The 21,381-nt window shown below is 40.9% G+C and overlaps 1 protein-coding gene and 2 long non-coding RNA genes across 5 annotated transcripts; 1 reads left to right on the forward strand and 2 right to left on the reverse strand.

Moving 5' to 3' along the window:
• Window positions 1–3,744: 3,744 nt before the first annotated feature.
• Window positions 3,745–21,257, reverse strand: pdcb (phosducin b). 2 transcript variants are annotated; one of them, XM_080887448.1, is made up of 5 exons: window positions 21,045–21,257; window positions 6,850–6,922; window positions 6,630–6,691; window positions 5,286–5,434; window positions 3,745–5,102 (listed from the first exon to the last, which is right to left on the reverse strand). In XM_080887448.1, exons 3-5 carry the CDS (start codon window positions 6,673–6,675, stop codon window positions 4,587–4,589), a joined length of 711 nt encoding a protein of 236 aa, XP_080743574.1. In that variant the 5' UTR covers window positions 6,676–6,691; window positions 6,850–6,922; window positions 21,045–21,257; the 3' UTR covers window positions 3,745–4,586. The 2 variants fall into 2 exon arrangements, with proteins under 2 accessions (XP_080743574.1, XP_080743573.1); XM_080887447.1 differs by lacking the exon at window positions 21,045–21,257 and adding an exon at window positions 7,814–8,096.
• On the forward strand, window positions 13,997–16,247 carry LOC308399610. The gene is made up of 2 exons (XR_013972214.1): window positions 13,997–14,860; window positions 15,651–16,247. It is a non-coding gene; the product is annotated as an uncharacterized lncRNA (long non-coding RNA).
• On the reverse strand, window positions 15,326–18,465 carry LOC308399609. 2 transcript variants are annotated; one of them, XR_013972212.1, is made up of 4 exons: window positions 17,949–18,465; window positions 17,385–17,563; window positions 17,082–17,163; window positions 15,326–16,556 (listed from the first exon to the last, which is right to left on the reverse strand). It is a non-coding gene; the product is annotated as an uncharacterized lncRNA (long non-coding RNA). The 2 variants fall into 2 exon arrangements; XR_013972213.1 differs by having other exon boundaries at window positions 15,328–16,556; window positions 17,385–17,525; window positions 17,949–18,459.
• Window positions 21,258–21,381: the final 124 nt, after the last annotated feature.

Consider the following 21,381-nt stretch of genomic DNA (forward strand, 5'->3'; position numbering starts at 1 on the left):
TCATGGTTATGGGGACATTTACTTAAATCCAGCAAAGATGAGAGTACTTCAAAAGAACTTTGCAGGAAGTTAATCCTTTGGAAATCTAGCCACTCATCTCTTACACCATCCTTGACATTTTTTCAAGTTTCGGTCCTTTCATTCAGTAAAGTGAGCCTAGCGTGTGAAACATCAATAGGACCAACCCAAAAGTAGGAGGTGGGAGCCTGCTGTGCACCATAATTTATTTTTCTGCAGCCGTTCCAGCTGTGTTACTCATTCTCATCCTCCACTGAGTCCTCCATCCTCTATCTTCCCCATTTCTTTGAAAAGTTTGCTCCCCCCACCTTTGTTTTGGTAACAACAATCACGTTCTGTGAGGCCGTGTTGCTGTGGCGGTTGCATTGCGTTGGACTTTATTCCACGCGTTCAAAAAGTTGCCCCTTGTTTGTACTGAAAGCTCACCAGGCCCAACACTCACATCATCACTTCATCGCTGACCTTCATGAGTCACGAGGATCTTAACAACATATATAAACAACTTTACTTAAAATAGGTTTTCTTACAGGCAGTTAAGTCATCTCCCAAACATCCGGTGTCCATATTTGGTCTAGCGTGTTTCCAACCGGGTGTCCTGCTGTGTCATGACATCACCTCAGTTAAACTGTTTTTTATGTGGGTGAACTAGAGCGTGACAGATGGGCTTTCCAAGACTCCAAACATAAAAAAAGCACAAAAAAGTGTTCCAATTAGCGAAGGAGTATAAACAAAGGGGGGACCAAAATGTCAGGATGGGGGTGGAATCAGGTGGTCGGAGCATGGGTAAACAGTGAGATAAACATTTGTTTGAGTGGAGCAGTGAGTCAGGTCATGTATGGGGTCTTTTCCAAGAGGAAAGACTTACTGTATCTGTGTAAATGTTTTTCTGGACTTCACTCTGCAGTTATTCAGGAAACTCGGCTCATGTGAGGCCGACCCTTCAGATAAGCATCGAGGTAAAATATACCCTCATTTCTTAATGGCGTTAAAAAGATCTTTCCTCAGCTCTTCCAAGATGACTCACTGTGTCTTCTGCCTCACTCACTTGTGGCCAAAAGCCAGGAATAGATGGTTGTAGATTGACTAAAGTGTGACTTAAACATTGCACCATATTATTAGGAAGTCGATGGCTGTCCTGTTTGCAAACAGTGCTGTAGTAGTCGAGACTTGACGTGTTTGGGCACCCTGAACCACTTTCTGCTCCGATGGCTTCTGTGGAAAGTATCCAAAAGATTTTGATAGAGACGCTATGGTGTAAAAATGATGCAATAAAAGCTAGAGGCTATGCAAGTCATGCGAGATGCGCTACTGTGGAATGGCAAACACACGTAGATCCTTAGAGGAATATTTATAAGAGTGTAACAGTTTGGCAGCTCTGGCTTCAATATTCATTAGAAATCCTTCTTACAGGCAATTACTGTATATAAGAGACTAATGTAATTTCCCCCCCAAGGAAGCCACAACCCCCCCTCACCTGAGAAAGTTTGAAATAAGCTTGGACGTTCTTTTCCAAATTTCTAAATCACTAAAGCTACAAAACCTACAACAAATAAAGTGACCCCCTATTAGTCAAATTTAACCCTTTTCTTTGCCTTACAGCAGGGCTGGGCAACTCCAGGCCTCGAGGGCCGGTGTCCTGCAGCTTTTAGATGTCCTTGAACCAACACAGCTGATTTAAACGGCTAAATTACCTCATCAACACGTCTTGAAGTTGCAATCATGTCATTCAGGTGTGTCGACCCAGGATGAGATCTAAAACTTGCAGGACACCGGCCCACGAGGCCTGGAGGTGCCCAGCCCTGCCTTACAGCATGAAACCTGCCAGTTCAATTAACCTGATACGTCCATGATACGTTAGGTTGTGGGACCATCTTTACCAGCAAGAAGTCTGGAGTCTGAAATGGTCATCACTGCTGTGCTCGTGGTCATTTGTCCTGTCACGTGATCCAGTTTCAGCTAAATTTTGTATCTGAAATTGGACATGAAATTGGATTTCATACATGATTCAGTGACTCCAAGGTGCCCAAGTCCTGTGGCTGTAAATCAAACCCAACTCATCACCCCTGCGCCGCCATGCTTCACAGTCAGCAGGAAGTGTTTTTGCAGATATGCTGTGTCTATTTTGTTTGTTAGATGTCACACATCTATTCACACAGAATAGAAGGTGTTTGCTGTTAAACCATTTTAGTGTTTGAGTTCATTCACGACAATTTGGTGCGATACTCCAGTAACTGGGACCGGTGGTGGCACTTGGTGAGCATATTAGAGCTTCATAGTCCAAAGGTAAACTGTGCCTCTGAGTCAGTGCACAACTCTGACGACCTGGGTAAGTCCTCCAGGGGACCTCTTCAACTTTTTCTCAAACTGTTATGGAGTCGAAGCATCGCATTAAATGAGAACACACGGATGAACTTTCCCGGAAACACATAAAACTGCAGCCTTTTCAGATACACGCGCGCCCGTCACTGAGCAATAATGTCCGACACTCCTGCTTTTCAGTCAAGCTGAAGATTGTCGAATCATTGGTGGACAGAAGATTAAAAAACAAGTCTGATAAATGAAAACGATAAATGTAGTAAGAAAAGCAGTAAACTAAGGACGGCCTTTTGAGAAGAAGGAAGCATGAACGGTAAATGTGTCTTATTTCTATAAAGCTTCTCTATTTTCTCAAGTGTTGTTCCCAAAATGTGGTTTTAATGATTTGATTATAAGTTAAACAAAGTAAGTATGATAATATAGTTCTGATAAATTTACGACGAGATGGAGGAAACCTGTCTGGAGGCTGTCTGAGCTTTAAGAGGCGAACTGCGTCTCGAAAATACACACATAATAACACAAAAACACTTACCTTCCATAAGAATTTATTTGATCCTATTATCTACTTCATGACAAACCTTGTTTCCTAGAGGCTGTTTGATTTAGCTCACTGCAAATTAAATTGTGGGTTATTGCAAGTCATCACTGAAAAGGAAAACAAAAAATTAAGTTGTGGTTTCAGCATGCCAGGAGGAGTTCAGGGGGTCACGGGTGAGTCAAGTCTGTGCTTCGATACAGATGAAGTTATCATACACGCGACAGCATCCGTCTGCACACTATTTTTCTTCCGTAACCTTATGCAAACTTTTGAAAACTTTCTTTTTCTGATCCCTTTTTGAAAATTTTACTTCATTTCAAGATGAGTTACTAAACTCGAGAGTATTTACACCAGGCCTTTTAATCTACGCAAAGTACGCACACTTAAACGAAAGGGTTTAAGTGTGTGGAGTGTAGACAGAGGTGGTGGGAGTGAAGGAAAAAGTCGTCAGATGACAGAGTAAAATTCTTGGCTTCATCTCCTGGCAAATTCTGAAGCGATCCTCTGCTGCTTAGGTTCAATATAGACTTAAAATATGTGTGAAATTGTGTGAAATTTCACTGTATTTTAGTTTTACTAAGTATGAATGGAAAATGGAGAAAAGCCTCGCTCTGTCCGAAGGCTTAAACACATTTGAAATCCTAATTTTACTTCCTCTTTGAGCCGCAAATGAAACGTGCAATTTCTACAATTCGAAAAAGCCCAAACTCACTACTTTATAACCACCTGAACAGGAACTACTAATGCAAGATGTTGTGGACTCCATCAGCGACTTCCTGGCCACAGTGGTGAGCATTCTCACCCTGCCTTTAAAACCCCCAAATCTATATCGTGTATGAATGAAATGCAATGGCAAACATTCGATTTTTTATTATTATTGTTATTATGACTGACAGGAGTATGTTTACTTAAATACTAATACAAAGGTTAAAGGGAAACCTGGCGTGAGCAACTTTAAATGCGATGATGTTGACACTGTGCTGAGTCATGACTTGTGGGGTAAGATTACACACAGGAACCCCAACATTAACCATTTCCTTTTTTGTGACTTCCTCCATTTGTTTCCAATTCCCAGTATGACCTGTGCAGACATGAATGAACCCGTCTATGATCACAGTGATGAAAATGAAGCTGCGAAACGTTGATCTTTTTCTTACTTCCTCTGTTTTTAAATGCTGTCAGAGCACCCGGGATACATCAAACATACACGTGTAACACATTTGGGGATGTCTGTTTGTACAAACCCTGATTTTTTACAAGCAGCCTGTGTAAATCTCAATTGAATCGAATATAAAAACTACAAAAAAAACCCTGTTAATCATTATTTTTACAAGTAGATACAGCGTTGGAGTCAGTGTTACAGTTTTGGCTTGTATCGGGGTAGTGGTGAGGGGAGTTGTGCTCTCTCTCTCTTGCTCTCTCTCTCTAAATATATATATTTATATATATTGTATTAATAGAAGCTGCTCTCCTCACATTACTGTAACTGTCTCGCCCATATTCTGAAGCACCCATATCTGGGTCACTGATGTTTCGTCATCAACTGGATGTCAATCTTTTCCTTTAGACAACAATCCCAAAACACTAGAGCGCTGGTGGAGATGTTACGCTTGCCTATTTATTGAAACCCAGCTCAATATTTTCATATTTTAATGTAACTGTCTTTCTTAGATCTTTCTTCCTTTGGTTCTTCATCAGCAGCCAAACTCTTCATTTACTCTATGTTGTTCTCTTCATCGTCTTCCATCTGAGGCTGCTCTTTCTCTGGCAACAGGCCGTAGCTGTTGAGGAAACCCTCCACGTCAGTAGCAAAGAATTCCTCATTTAGATGCTGTGTGCAGGACAGGAAGTTTCCCAGTAGCTCTCCAGCTTTGTACACGAGCAGCGTGGGTAAATATTCATCTGAGAAGCGCTCGGCGGCACCGGAGGCGACGGCGTCAATCTTGCAGAACTTTACGGTGGGATACTCAGTGGCCAGGCAGTCAAGGCAGCTGTTGAGTGCCTCGCAGCCTTTAATCCCATTCTTGTAGATGTGCACAACCACAACCGTGCTGTGATGCTCCTTTTCAATAACTTCTAGGAAAGCCTCTCCACTGTCCAGGTCATACACGCCTTCAAACCTTGGCCCAAAGCTGAGCTTGTCATGCATCTCTTGCATGCACCGCTTTCTGTAGCTCTTTAGACATCCTTCATCCTCCTCCTTAAGCAGTTCATACTCTTGGACACTCATCTGAAGGAAGTGTATTAAAACAGTAGTTACATTTTTGGGTTGATATTTATGTGCAGCATTTGGAATGGCAAACATTTGCTGCTCGAGGCCAAAGTTTTCTAAATTAACTGAGAATTTCTACAATTTCCTGCACATCGGAGTTAAGAACTGGTTTAGCGCTGTGGGAACTGGGTTGTGTCATACCTTGCGGTTAAGGTTTCCTCTGGAGGTATCTTTTGCTTTGCTGGGGGATGACATTTGTCTCAGCAGTTCCCTTTTTGCAGGATTCAAGTTTTCTTGGTCCATGCTTTCCAACTTAAACCTCCTCCAGTCATTGATCACCCCTTTGGGGCCTACGGAGAAAGCAGATAGTTGTTTGTGTTCAGGGAAATTACTAATGTCTGTGCTAAACTATTTATGAACGCAGAGTGGCGAGAACGAAACAGGAGTGGGAAGGCAGATGCTTCAAGAGACAGGATTTAATTCATGTCTGTCAGTCCTGCATGTGGGAGCTGTGCTTTTATAAAGCAGCAGTCATACAAGTCTTGGTTTTAACAGTGATGTCGTATATATTTATGTTTGAAACCACTGGTCACGCTTATGGATAAGGAAGTGTACCAGTTACCTCCGTGTTGCATAATAAAAAGAAGATTAGCATCTGTTAACGTCTTACAATCCTCCAGGTCACTGATGTACAGTGGCTCTGAGAGGCCAAACGGTCTGCAACTTAAGAAAACACCAGCAATAAAAAAAAATGCTGCAAAAGCACACAAAACACAACGGAAACAGGAAAAAAGAAAACAGAAATAGAAAAAACAAAAACGGAAATAGGAAAAAACAGATTTCCAAAAGCACAAGGGAAGTGTTTGTGGGGAGACAATAACTCGACGGACCAGTTGCAGTTTTTTCCTATTTTTGTTTTCTTTTTTCCTAAATCCGTTGTGTTTTGTGTGCTTTTGCAGCGTTTTTCTTATTGCTGGTGTGTTCTTAAGTTCCAGTCCGTTTGGCCTCTCAGGGCCACCGTACTGATGGCTTGTTTAAAGCTTTGATTTTCAAACAATAAAAAACATCCACAGAGAATTTTATTTAAAAAGATGTGCAAGAGTGTCAGCAAACTCTTCTTCTATGTCTACACTTCAGTTTAACACACACGGCCCAGTTTTATAGAATCGTCCGTGTGGTAGATTGGAAATGTTTATGACCGGAGAACTGTGATGCCAAAATTCATGCTTGAGATTTAATTTGAACAGTAGCTTGTCCTAATTTCTTAAGATATGCTTGTTTACCATGTGACTCAGACACATCCTAACCCATGTCAGGTTGCGTTAGGTTGTGTTTGAGCCACAGCCTGGCCCTAATCTTTGTCAGGTTGCTGATGAAGTGGTGGACGTGAGGTTGAAGTGCCCAGACTCTGCAGATTTACACTTCGCTCTGCTTTTTTACTCTAAAAACGATTTTCTTGATGAAAAATCTCATAGTGTTTGTGAAAACACCATAAACACAAAGTGTCAGTTCCTGTGTGAGGTTTTAAACGCCATGTCGCCTCACCTGTTTGGGTCGCGGTCTCTTCCAAGTCAATCAGTCGCTCAGACATTTTCCTGGTTGGTTAGCTGGAGGACGAAAATCGAGAAAATGCCGACATGGCGCCATTAATTATTTAGATAATGTTTGGGTTGTCACTGCAACAGATTTAGAGTCACTGCTACTGGATATCCGGTGACTTCCACGATTTTTAATTAAATTAATGCAGTCTAAGAGGATTACTGACCTGCGGCAGACTTGCGTGCTTGCTATAAGTCCTTAAAGCTACTGCTTGAAGAATGAGCTGATGAATGTGGTCACTAAAATCATGAAACGCAATCATAAACACAAGATTACAAAATCACAGTGATGCTGCAAATTTAGTGATTAAAACAGATGTGTGAATGCAACAGAAACTACACATTTAGATGCATTAGCATATTCTTATTGCAAATATATTCTTAGTGCAAATACTGGTAAAATTACCATCTTGCTAAACTTTTGACCTTCGCACTGCTTCCTAATGTCTCTGTGATGCTGCTGTTTGCACAGGTAGGTTGGCCTACATCCACCTCTATGCTGTAGCCAATATCTGATTGGATTAAATGATCTGTCCCCAGGGTTCCAGGTACTGCAGTCCTGCTTCCTGTATGCAGTCACAATGCTCATCTGGGGTAATGATCTTTATGACGGCAGGTCTAAGTTCCTCTAAGGTCACAGTTTGCAAGATGTAATTTTCTGTGATTAGCTCTAGCATTAGCAAATGGAGCTAGGTAAACAGCCTATACTTGTTATTATTATTACTATTATTATTGTTATTATTATTATTATTGTAGGTCTGTTTCTCTGTGTGTTGGTGAGAAATTGACGTCTCGTAACCATCTGACTTCCAATTAGTCACAGACCCGTGACTAAACTCAGCACTGTCAGAATGAACTCTTTGTTTGTGTTCTGCGCAGAAGCTTTTACTTTAAGTCATCAAAGAAACGAAATGAGAATAAACAAAAACAGCCCCTTGGATACATAACGTGGCAACATAATGTAAATTATACACATGAAACATAAAAAAGGCCCCAAAGTCTGTGTATGTAAGCAAAACACACTGACCAAATAACTCGTATACTTTAAATGATTTCGTTCAAAACTCAACTTCACATTTCTAAACCCGCCTGTGTGACTTTTTACTGCATTATTAACAAAGGTTGTCTTACCTCCCACGGTCACAGTGAGGTCCTCCCTTTGTAGCAGCAGATAACCTTGCACTGATCTCCACTCAGTCACTTCACTGAGCTATCTGTTGCTGGACGGTGTGTGTTTTTGCGTGCTTGTGTGTGTCTATTCCAGCCAATGAAATTGGTCTAATGGAGATTTCAAAAGCAACCCTGTACGCCGAACAGAAATAGAGCGCAGATCCTAAGAGGATTTCACTTCAGCAATTAGAAGACTCGACTTGATAAAGGCCTGACTACACTTGACGACGAAAGAGAGAGAATGACAAAAAACTGAAAGAAAAACGTTTCTTTTTTAAAAAGCTTCTTTTCTTTTTTCTCCCATATCGCACATTTAATGCATCACTTGATCAGGCAGCTGATAAAAGCCATCCCTATTCAAGAGCAGTACACAAGAGCCACTGTGTTGCATTTTTTATGAGCAGCGCATTAAGAGTTAACTCGAGGAAAAGCACCATATCCCCAAGATGAACTTTCAAATAAAGTGATCCTGTCTGGAATTCAAAGTTCTTCCAGGCATAGAGCTTCACACGAAACACATGACGGGAATCTTTCAAAACACAAAACACCGCTAGCTAAGGGTGGGGAATATCTAGTGATATGCTTTGTCATGTGCTTCCCGACTGTTTTCCACACAAAAATCCCACTCATTCATTTCTAAAACCTAGATTTCCCTCACAGGTAGATTGGTCGTTACGTTTCAGAATTATGTAAAATTTTATTTTGAGGTTAAAAAAAAACAAACAAAAACAAAACAATGTCAACATGTGATCCTGTTTTATTCACTGGTTATAACCAAGTAAGAAATACTGAGAATATTAAGAAACACAAGTAGTAAGAACAAAGCAGAGACAACTGTGAAAGTTGTGTGTGGTTAGGTAATTAAGTTCTTCAAGTTAAGACAGAGTTCAGCACGAGCTTATAAAACCTAAATTCTTGTTATAGTTTTGTCATGTAATGCGTGTTGTCTCCTTGCATGTCTCCACAGGTCAAGAATTTCCGCTTTTAAGCGACAAAAGAGGAAGACGTGATTTCCTTTGGTTTAAGAATGTATGCATCTGTTCCTCAATATTAAAATATAACTAACTAATATTACTAATCAGGAGGACGTTTATATGGATAACAAAGCAAATTTTATCCCTTCCTGTTTTTATATTTTCCCAAATACGAGTGCTTGTTACTGATCCTTAAACAACAACATTACGCAGTAAACTGGTGGCACACAGTGACGTAAAAATGGTAAACACTTTAAGTGGAAAAAGTATTTTAGTAAACACATTTACTTTCCATTGCAGTTGAACTTTGCTCATCTGCCCAAAGCATCTGAATATCATTATCTTCACAGCAGGTATTTGTTTCCCTTCAGAGCAACATAAATGCAGGAACTGCACCTTTCAAGTTTTACAATTTCGCAAGTTTACGTGCGAGAAGGAATCCCCTCTTTGCACTCTTTGCCTTCATGCATCACTGCAAGCTTTCCGTTCCCTGAGTGCTGAATCACTGCAGCGCATTTAGGAAGGGCAAATGCTCGCCACACCCACACGATATTTTCTGCTACCGTGTTTGGCTTTTGCCCTTCATCTCTGCGTCTGTGTCCTGTCTTTATTGGCTTAAGGGATTACTGGACTTTTTTATTTAGGCACACAGAGCATGCATGTCAGGTGGGGTTCCATTATTCTCAGTCACTCGTAAAGCCCGGGTTGCTTACAGTGGAATTCGGCTGAATATTTTGCACCTTTTGTGCTAAAACTGTCTGTCAGCAGCAGCTATCTATCTGTCTGAAGGTTCTAAAAAAAGAGCAGCGACTATTATTAACGTCAACAACTGTTTTTAATGTGTTGTTTTAGTAACTTTTGTGAGAAAATGTGCTTTCAGTTGAATTCTTGTAATGAGCACAAGGTCAAACAGCCCACTGCAAACCTTATATGTATTAGTGTTTTTTCTCATTTTAATAATGAAAAATACAAGTGACCCAAATGGATCTTCTCATTGTGTAATGGCTAACATAATAGCATACTGCCAGTGTACTGCTAGCTCTGCGTCCAAGCCTGGATAATTGTGGAGGGTTTTGTCATCTGGTGGAAAATCTTTGCCAACTACGACATGGAAGATTAGGATTTCCATACTGGATCGGCTGGGGAAGAGTTAACAATGACTGCATCTGATGTTGTTGGCCCACATTAGAAGGTGTAAACTGTGTTACTGTTGGCCGAAGACAAAATAAGAGTAATGGAAGAAGATTCAGAGACAGAGAGGGAAAGAAAAGTGGGAGTGTGGAGGTTAGACTAGAGCTTTAAATGTAGGGACTATGAGTGGTAAAGGAGAGCGTTGGCTGATATGATGGAGAAATGGAAGGTAGATAAGGTGTGTGTGCAGGAGACCAGGTGGAAGAGGAGCAAGGGTGCAAGCTCTGGAGGTGGAGTCAACTTGTTCATCATGGCATAGATGAAGAATTGGAGTAGGGGTAACGTTAAAGGAACGGTACATGAATAAAGTCGTGTAACTGAAGAGTGTTGGGCTGGATCATGGTTGACTGGTAGATTGGATCAGAAGATGAATGTGTAGGTGAAGGGAACAGGGGTGATTAGGGGCTGTTGGGTATGTATGGTGCTGGGGAGAGAAATGGTGGTCGTGGATTTTGTGAAAACCAAAGCAATAGCTGAGATCGGGTGACAAAGGAGTGTCGGGAGGTGCACACCAGGGGGACTACAACTTAGGCAGAAGGTGCAAACTGAAAGCGACAGGAGAGAGCAGGTTGCCTTCCTCGGTCAGGTTTAGGGATTAGAGATGTGATCAAGCTTATCATATTAAAATTTGGGACACATCGTCAGTAGTGGACCTTGGATTCATCGGATGTTTCGGCCATTATCACCTGACACCCTCATCCAAGGAGGCCCTGCCAGGGTTGGTCAGGCCCCACAGTGTGTCACTGGTTTGTGTTAAAATTGTTATTTCTCTTCTTCTTTCTTCTGTTTAGTTTTCTAAAGTTTATTTTCTTCTATCTATTCACTGCAGCTGAGAAGTAATACTTACCTCTTTAATATTTATGGAGCCTCACTTCTTCAAAGGGATAGAAAAGGAAGTAGATACGATCACTGAGCAGGAAGCTATGATGTATTCTTTCATCGTGCTTGTAGCACTGAAATCTCCTCCACTGTCATCAGATCCCTTAATTGGGATCTGAAGTCATGGTCTAAATATGAAATTAAAATATGAAATACTGAAATACTAATAAAAAAAATTCACTTATCAAATGGGAGGTTAAAAGAGCAGGCGATTGAACACTACCAGGGATGTAACTGTGCACGTGGCTCTGTTATATCATCGGTAATTCGATCGCTTCCCTTGGCTGTAAAAGGTCAAGACAAGTCGAGACAGCCCTTGAACACTAGAGGTCAGCCTTCATCCTAATTCATTTGACTTTCAAAGCCTGTAAGGATGGAGACAGTTTCTCTCATTAGCTTTTTCTCCAGCTGAATTCCTCACAGCATTTCTTACTTACGACCAACAGAAAGAGTATTTCTGTTTCTGTCGATATTTGAAATGTGTATTTAACACACAGGCAAATCATTAAGCACAGCTGGTTCCCCTTCACCATTGTAGTCTTAGAAGAGTAAATAACGTAACCCACTTTTCCGAGAACTAAAAATAAGGTTTTAGATTCCATAGGTTGCATATACAGCTGCACATAAAGTTGCATATGCACCCACTTACTTAACAAAGATTTTCTTTGCCTAGTACCCTTACATTTCTTTTGCATTTAATGCAGAATAACATTTTATCGACTTATTTTTGCCCAGTCCTCTCGCATTTTGTGATATTGCGGTTTGGTAAAATAACAATGAAAATGTTGAAAAATTTAACAAAAAACCCAACTGTCACGGTCCTGGGTCTTATGACACATGAACACATACAGTCTGCCCCAGCCAGACTGTGACACCAACCTCTTCACAGTTCAACTCCAGAAACATCCTGGCTCCTTATTTCTTGATGACGCGCCAAAGCCGCCATGCTTTTGTTTGGTTTATAAATACGCATTTACATCTACCAGCATGCCAGGCGCCGGGTCATTTAAAAGGTACATCAGATTGATGTTTTTAGGTTTCAGTGGCAGGTGGGGAAATAATAAAATAGAGACCAGGAGTAAACAAAACGATCGTATGCGTCATCTTGCCTCTCCCACCACAGTATGGTTTCAGCTAATGCTTTACATACCTCTGTGCTGCGGTTTCCCAGTAACGTGGTCTTTACGTATCACTGAGGCATGAAGAGCAACATGAAGGTGTGGAGTGTTGCTGGTTTTATGTAATAGATGAAAGAGATCTCTCTTGTGTCCGGTGCTGTGGGATAAAGGAGTCCCTCTACCTGCATATTACTCAGGTTACTCAGTCATGTTTGCATTCCTGCGATAGGAAGGAAGCAACGGCTTTTCCCGAGGCTACCGGCCATTTATATGTTAAAAGCAAAAATGATGTTTTCATCAGCTGGAGAGGCGACAATGACAGATTTGTTCTTGAAAGAGAAGTTTGCTTTACTCTGCTGTTTTTAGCTCTTGACATAAGTGTAAGTCAAGTGCCAAGTGCCTGCTGCCATTTCTAACAACTTTCATAACCTAAAACATTTTAGCTCATGACAAATGTTTATATTATGTTGGGTGGCTGTGAGCAGAGCAGGTCAGCCACTAATCAGAAGGTCGGTAGTTTGATCCCAGGCTACATGCCAAATATCCTTGGGCAAGATACTAACCCCATGTTTGCCTACTGGTGGTGGTCAGAGGGCCTGGTGGTGCCCGGTGGCGCCAGTGTCCAGCAGCCTCGCCTCTGTCAGTGCGCCCCAGGGCAGCTGTGGCTACAATGTAGCTGCCATTGCCAGTGTGTGAATGACTGAGTAAAGCGCTATACAAATGCAGGCCATTTACCATGAATTAAAAGTAATCTATTAAAAAGTATATATTTTACTGAGCTCCACTATAGCAAACCTTTGGGTGTTTTATTGCTCGGTCTTTTGGTCTGTAAAAACAGGAAAACATTTGTGGTTCTGTAAGTTTCCCCTGACCGCGATTAGACCTAGTTTGTGTTCTTGGTGTGAAGCGGTCATTCCTAGCAGTGTTCCAATATTATGACAACTGTGGGCTATTACGTGCTTAGGAGAAAGTCTGAAAGTCCAGCCTTGCTTTACTCGAGGCACAAAAAAAATCCAAACCGCTGACTCAGGAACTTTCATTTCCAGTTGAAGAGTTATCACAAACTGGCTGTTACCGGCTGTCTCATCCGGCTCCATGATGGTGAGTAAAAAAAACAAAAAAGATGAGACACTGAACATGCGTCAGGCGATTCTAAACTAGGTGTTGTTTGCTCATAGTCTAGAGGTTTTTCCCCCATTTTCCAAACCGAGGTCAGACGCTTAGCTTTGCTGTGAATGATGATCTGCTTTTCACAAACTGCTCCGACCTAATTTCCCAAAGTGGAGTCCAGCCTTGTGCAGCCTCTTGGTATGCAGGTGTGAAAATAAACAGAGATCCACACTTTTTCCCTTATTTCCACGTTGGTCTGCTCATTTCTCTGTTAAATATTTTTCTTCGCTTCATTCTCTTCTTCACTGCAGGCTTTGACAAATAAATAGCTTCTTTGATTAAATCCAATAAATATTTGTATTAAATATTTTTTTTATTTGTAAAGAACTAATGCTGCTTTCTGCCTGTCTAATTAGTTGAACCTTACAGGACATATAGTTGTAACTATGTATAGCTATACATCCATCCATCTTATTCAGCTTATCTGGGGCCGGGTTGCGGGGGCAGCAGCCTAGGCAGAGAAGAAGCCCAGACCTCCCTCTCCCCAGGCCCCTCCTCCAGCTTGTCTGGGGGAACACCAAGGTGTTCCCAGGCCAGCTGAGAGATGTAATGTCCTGGGTCCGCCCCGGGCCTCCTTCCAGTGGGACTGTTATGGCCCTGGGCCTTGGAGGGAGTGAGACTGCCCTTTTGTGTTCATGCAAATCCATGTGTGCCATGACTTGTGGGTGATTGGTTACTGGGAGACCCGTGCCAGCCCACTTTTATGCAGAATGAAGTGTGCCAGACCACACGGACGATTGGCTGCCCGGGGATCCCGTGATGCTCCAAGAGGCAATCAGTGGCTGATCGTGCCCACCTGTATGGAACTCCAAAGTGTTCAAAATTAAATAAATAAATAGGTCAAGATGAAATAAATAACTATGTGAATAAATAAGACACAGATATGTAATGTGAGAATGATATTGTGAAATAATGGAACACATTTTGAAAAAAATGCTCATTATTGTGAAATATATTGCATTCTGCTATATAAATTTACTTATTATTGTGAAATATTATTTCATGGTCATTATTTTTCACAATAACAGAGATTATTCCTGAGGCATTTTATTTATTTCCAGCCGTTTTTAGTCCAAAATGACCTTTTTTCAAAGTCAGTCTTTATTTCAAAATCCCGTTTTTCCCGATGGTCTATTTATTTCATAATGCGACTTTTCAGCAGAATGACTTTGTCTGTCAATCAATGTAAGTGGGCTGGACCTTTGCACCTATTGGCTTATCGTTTACCATCGACTAGTTTTCCTGGATACCGGCTCCGCGGACGGCTACTGCAGCTAGCAACAGCGTGCTAGGTCAAAAGTCACGGAGGATGGCGGACTGGTGTGAACTTCAGCCAGTTCTGCTCATTTAAGCAAATCAGATAGAGAGGGATCATTTACCTGTAGATACTGTTTTGAGTCGTTTAGATGTTTCTGAAATGCTTGGGATGATAATTGCTCTTCAAGATGTTAGCATCGATGACAGCATTGTCAAAGGTTTAAGATCAATTCAGCACCGTGTTCGTTTGGAATACGCCGAGGAAGAACAGTCTTCAAATGTTGGCCGTCCACGTCTAGAAATCCCGGTGCAGCACTCAGGACTTTAGTGCTGTCCGGGATAACCATCGGGGTAATTGCCGATACATTTTCTGTGTCTCCGAGCACAATTAGGAGGAAAATGACGGAGGATGGTCTAAGGTAAGTTTATGCTGTAATTGAGCACCTGTGTGATTCTGTACACAGCATTGTTTAGGTGTTGACCTTAATTATGACGTTTGACAATGAATTATCGCTTACTTTTTTTTGTTACTGTCTAAACTAAGTGGGGCAGCTACGGCTAAAGCTATCGGCGCCATCTCGGCGTTGAGACACGTTTAGCAGTGTTAGCTGTTAGTGTGTTAACTCGGAGACTGGGGTCAGTGGAGCCTGTAGGAACCTTTTACACAGAGAGTAGACCCACCAGCTTTCCACAGTCTACTTACTTATCACATCTTGTTAGACAACAGGGTCATTAGTGCTTTAAATAGTACATAGTTGAATGTTTCATTGCTGTTTGAAGTTGATTGTTCTCTGATAACGCATAACAAGGTTGATGTTAAATAGCGAGTTTATTGAAATGGTTTTGTCTATTTTAGCAGCATTATAGATATACTTTCTCTGGTGTCTTCGGTAAAGCTAAAACAAGAATACATTTACATCCTTGGTTCTTTCAGCATTAATTGGAAAACTTTGAGATTTGCTGTGCGCCTCCCAAGCCATTCTCTTTTATCCCACCTGTCAGGTATAGATGGCAATACTTTAAACAAAGTTAAATTTGTTATACCTGAAGAGAACCAATCCTGACCTAGAATGGGTGAATGAATAATTAGTTGGTAGCCAATGCCTAAGCAACTCACATAGGCCCTGGCAGACTCAATAAGTCCATCTAGGAACAGCTGCAGGAAACACCTCTTCAGTTTAGATTTAAAACATGTGCATGCTCTTTCAGGTTGATGAGGATTATGGTGTGGACTGGACAGGACAACATAATCGCTGCCCATCAAATGAGATCACCATTCCTGAGATTCAGCTCCCAGATGCACTGAATGAACAAGACCCTGCTGTGCTACCAATACTTCAAAATCACTTGTAGAAAGACATTATTACATTTAATCAGTTTCTATGTCAGGAGGATTTTTTTTTTTTTTAATTTCTACAGCTTTGTAGCTAATACTGACTCAAAACAGCATAACCAATTTCATTTTCAACAAAACAGTGAGTGGCTATAAAACAGGATTTGTTTTATACAGCTGTCACTTTAATGATATTCATTTCTTGGTTGGATATACAGTACATGTCAACTCTGAGCAGATTTAATACAATGAACACAGAGTAGTGTAACATCTTAATTCAAATAATTTTTTCTAGAAATTTTTTTTGTATCAGTAGCGAGTATAAACAAAACATATTGTGTAATTTATAATGTACAGTGAACAACTGATTTTGATATCTGAACTCTTCATCAGTTTATATTAAAAAAGCCATAAATGCACACCTGTACTCTGTATTTTTCACTGTCAAGTGTATTAAAAAGAACTAGAACTCACTAGATTGTCCGTTTCTTTGAACACCGAGTACAGTAATGTGATGCAAGAAAGAAGAAATGGTCTAATTTTACCATGTGGTTATGGAATCAATCGTAAACCAGACCAAAACCTGAGTCAGTAGAGTTGAGACACACCTGAATGTCCATTAGAAATGACTCATAGGTACAGTAGTGTGCAGGAAGACGTAGTACTTCAAAACCGGTGGAAGACTTTGGAAGATTGCTGTTGACCACTTCCACAGTCATTTCTCGGCAAGACTTCCCATCCTGTCCAAAACTTGATGAGGGCTTTTTGTTGTGCACAAGATGCTGCAACAGAAGATTGTTTTAAACTATAATGACATCCTATATTCATTATTTTGAATCTTTTATGGAGAAATACCATAAAAGATGACCACTTACATACAGGGCACCAGACATTTTTGCCCCACTCAAATTGCTGTTGTAGCTTTTATAGATATTTTTATGTTAACAAAGCTAAAAGTAGTCTACATACAATTCTAGTGCAACTGATAATGCCACCACTCTTATGTATTGCATGGAGCAAATAACAAAACAAAATTATACTATAGCGTAGAGCTGGGCGATAGAACGATAACGATATGTATTGCGAAATAACTTTTTCTCAATAGAAAAATTAAACTATTGCGATAGACCTCACCGCTCTTGTCCTTTTTATAAAAAAAATAAATATCGTGATATGAAAAAATGTCATATCGCCCAGCTCTACTATAGTGTACTTTGTTAATGACCCAAGATCACTGGACTGTATGTAATTTACCAAAGTATAATCAGAGAAAACCAATGGCAAAATACCTATCGCAGCAGACTTACCATTTTCAATGAAGGACCGAAGGTAACCTGCCACTCTGCATTTATCCTCGAGAGCATTCCTCTTCTTCCTCATCTTCATCTTCTGTGGCAGGCCACAGTCATTTTATAGCTTTACTTATCTTGTAGTCTTAAGAGCATCAGCAACATTAGGTGTATTTTTATTAAATGTAACCCAGCTGTTCAACTAACCCACGCATACAAAACAGTATATTGGTGTTTTGTGTCAACAATTAATGTTCATCCTTCATAAATTAACCAAATAGCTTTACTATTCAGATGTTAAAAGATGTGACCTGACCTTACCTCACAACAGGGAGCAGTCTCTGATTCCCTTGGTAAGAAAGGAGGAATGATGTCTGATCTTTCTGTCAGAAGCGGCCATACCATGGTTTCCTTAAGCCCTTTCCTCAGCTGCTTGACTTGACGACTTGTTTGTGTTATGACCTACAACGGTGAGACCAAACCAAAACTGAAGTTGGAGTCTGTAAAGTGACACACATTTTAAATGTTAAATATTTAAAGAACATCCACTGTACTAGTAAAAGCATTTTCAAATTATACCCACTTACAAAATCACTACGTTGAACTAAAATTGCTTTCTTTTCTTTCACATAGATTACTTGTCTTCCATATTAGCACAGAAGATAAGCCACTTTAAAACAGTCATGAATAACTATTACCTACAACAATGTAAATAGTAATACAGACATTAACCCAGAAGACAATTATTTTCTCTTACCTAATTTATAGAATTCTTTGCTATGATAAAAAACAGTATTAAAAAAAATCTGTGACTAAACTGATTAAAAAGCTCATTTTTGCCAGACAGACAGACTAACCAAGCAATAATAACATATCGTTACTTACCCTGAACAGCGTTTCGTGGAGTGGAGCTAGCTGTGATAGCGTTAGCATTTGCTAACGTTAACACTGTGCGGTTGTGATGAGAACTTGGACCAGGGACCACTTCATCTCCAGTACACTGCTGCAATACGCAGACTGAGGTGAAGACGTTCAATCTAAGCGGTTAGCAAGTTCTCTGAGTAACTCAGAAACGGACTTGTTTCCTGCAGCCATGCCCTTCACAAGAATTGATACACCTGTAACGTTATTCGCGCCCAGTGTTTTGCATTTGTCGGTGCCTTAAGTTTATTTTGAGCTGCATACTGCCGCCAGCTGCATAGGAGATGCATTGCACCATTAAACCTAAATCGACAATTCATGTGCTATTACTTATGTCTGAGTAAAGGAGCAACCAATCACACAACTGGCTCCGCCCTGTCTTTCTTGATTGACAGACAAAGTCATTCTGCTGAAAAGTCGCATTATGAAATAAATAGACCATCGGGAAAAACGGGATTTTGAAATAAAGACTGACTTTGAAAAAAGGTCATTTTGGACTAAAAACGGCTGGAAATAAATAAAATGCCTCAGGAATAATCTCTGTTATTGTGAAAAATAATGACCATGAAATAATATTTCACAATAATAAGAAAATTTATATAGCAGAATGTAATATGTTTCACAATAATGAGCATTGTTTTCAAAATGTGTTCCATTATTTCACAATATCATTCTCACATTACATATGTGTCTTATTTATTCACATAGTTATTTATTTCATCTTGACCTATTTATTTATTTAATTTTGAACACTTTGGAGTTCCATACACCTGTGGCTACAAAAGGCTGGAGGTCCTTCACTCAGTGGCTGCTGCTTAGGACTGAACGTGAAGTTTGCCCTTCGTGCCTCCCTCTTCGATCTTTGTTGAACTTGTTTGTAATGCTGAACTTTGTCAAACCTTGGTGCATGCTTGAACTTAGCCTGAGTTTTGAGCTGCTAGCTTGCTTTAGTTATCCCTTAGCTTTTACGTTTACTTGTGTTTTGCTTTACGTGTGTTAGTTGGTTTCCCGGTGGCCTGCTGAACAGCCCTGCCGGTTTTCTGTTTAAAGTTTGAAATAAAACCTTTTATTTTACTCAGTTTTTGTGTGGGGGCTTGTGTATGTTACTCCTCCCCTGTCGCCTAGCAGAGGGGGTCGTAACAGGCACATGCCCAGAACACGTCACCCAGGAGGCGCCCAGGAGGCATCCTTGTCAGATGCCCAAACCACTTCAATTGGCTCCTTTCGGTGCAGAGGAATAGCAGCTCTACTCTGAGCCCCTCCCAGATGGGTGAACTCCTCACCCTATCTCTAAGGGAGAGGCCAGCCACCCTTCAGAGGAAACCCCTTTCCTGCCGCTTGTATCCGCGATCTCGTTTTTTCGGTCACTACTCACAGGCGAGGCGAGGTGAGGTAGGGACCGGTAAATTTAGAGCTCTCACACTCAGCTTCACCACGACGGCCCGGTACAGCGTCCACATCCCTGCAGCCGCAGCACCAATCCGTCTGTCGATCTGCCTTCTACTGTCACTACTGAACAAGACCCCGAGATAACTCCTCCACTTGGGTCAGGAACTCGTGCCATTATATAGTTAAATAAGACTCTCTCCTACCCCATAAACCAAAGTAATATAAAAAACCCCAAATCATTTACTGTAACAAACATAAGGAATCTTACATCCAAATGAATTTGGGCGTATTTTGATTCAAAGACCTGCTGAATTGCAAAACCTTGACAAGAGTAACTGATCAATAAATTATAAACTGAGGGAGGCTGTTATAATAAAATAAAATATCTGACAAACATTATATCAGTTCGTCAGTGAAGATTATCCAAGGTAACTACAATACAAATCCATTCATCCTCTTCTCCTTATCCTCGCCAGGGTCACGGGAAGATGGAGCCTATCCCAGCTCCATAGGGCAAAAGACAGGATACAGCCTAGACAGGTTGTTAGTCTGTCGAATGGTAAACACATAGAGACAGCCAACCATTCGCACTCACATTCACACTGATGGGCAGTTTAGAATCTGCAATTAACTGTGGGAGGAAGCTGGAGTAGAAGCCACACAAACACAGGGAGAGCAAACTCCACACACAAAGGCCTCTGATGGCTCACAGAGTCAAATCAGGACCTTGCTGTGAGGCAACAGTGCTAACCACCACGCCACTGCGCTGCCTCTGGTAAACTGACTCCTTACACTTAAAAAATATATATATATAATTTGACTGAGCACACATGGTATTGCTATCAGCTCAGTTGCACAGAGATGCTGGGAAATAGCTCTGAAAATTAGAGTTATTATGTCTCCTCCCTACGGGGGAAAATAGAAAATCTGCTTTGAACGAACCCCTTAAAGCTCGAATGAACTGGATGAACCCGATGTCTTCTTACCACACTTGTTTCCACTGCTCTCACTTACAGTAAGTTACACCAAATTATTACTTAATACACCGAGTCTACGTTAAAGAGGGACGGAAAGTCTGATCAAGTCCAGAAAGACTTTGGTTAGAAGGTTATGCCTGAATGAGTCCCCCACAGTCTGCATGTGAGCGCAGGGAATCTCACTGGGAATGTGGGAGTCAGTCGGTTGATCTTACGGAGAAAGTTTGAAAATAAGCTTAGTTGAGTCAGTGATTCATTGTGAGCAAAATGTTTTTCTGTGTGTGAAATTTAAGAATGATCATGGCACACATGACAAAACAACCACAACACAAATGTCTATTCAAAAAAATGAAACTGCTGCTCGGTGTCCTGGGCACGCTGGCTTTCAGTGTGCGAGCACAGTCTCAGTCACTTTGTTTTATTTGAGGATTTTTACTGTATTTTTACTGTTAGTTTGTTAGTTAGCGTATATTTTGTATAGCCTGTGCAGAGCTTTGGTCACTAAGGTTATTCAAATCGTGCTGTAGAAATAAACTTTTCCTTGGCTTGAAACCAAAGAGGACATATTTCCTTTTTTCTTTTAAAAATGCACTGGGTCTTTTACATCAACAATTAATTTAACCAAAAATGTTCATTCAAATTGTTTGTTTGTGTCAAATATAAACAGTATTTATATAAAATGATTTGATCTCACCTGTGGTCATGAGCTGTGAGTAGTGACCGAAAGAACGAGATCGCGGATACAAGCGGCAGAAATGGGTTTCCTCCGAAGGTTGGCTGGGCTCTCCCTTAGAGATAGGGTGAGGAGTTCGGCCATCTGGGAGGGGCTCGGAGTAGAGCTGCTATTCCTCTGGATCGAAAGGAGCCAGCTGAGTTGAAGCGGTTTGAGCATCTGACAAGGATGCCTCCTGGGTGAGGTGTTCTGGGCATGTCCCACCAGGAGGAGGTCGCGGTATTCGATGGCAGATCGTAGAGTTGCAGAAAAAGGAGGACAAAAAGTGAAGAACTCTAATGATGAAGGACAGTGGATT

The sequence above is a fragment of the Rhamphochromis sp. 'chilingali' genome (genome assembly GCF_963969265.1).
Source record: "Rhamphochromis sp. 'chilingali' genome assembly, chromosome: 7".
In the NCBI taxonomy this organism is placed as follows: domain Eukaryota; kingdom Metazoa; phylum Chordata; class Actinopteri; order Cichliformes; family Cichlidae; genus Rhamphochromis; species Rhamphochromis sp. 'chilingali'.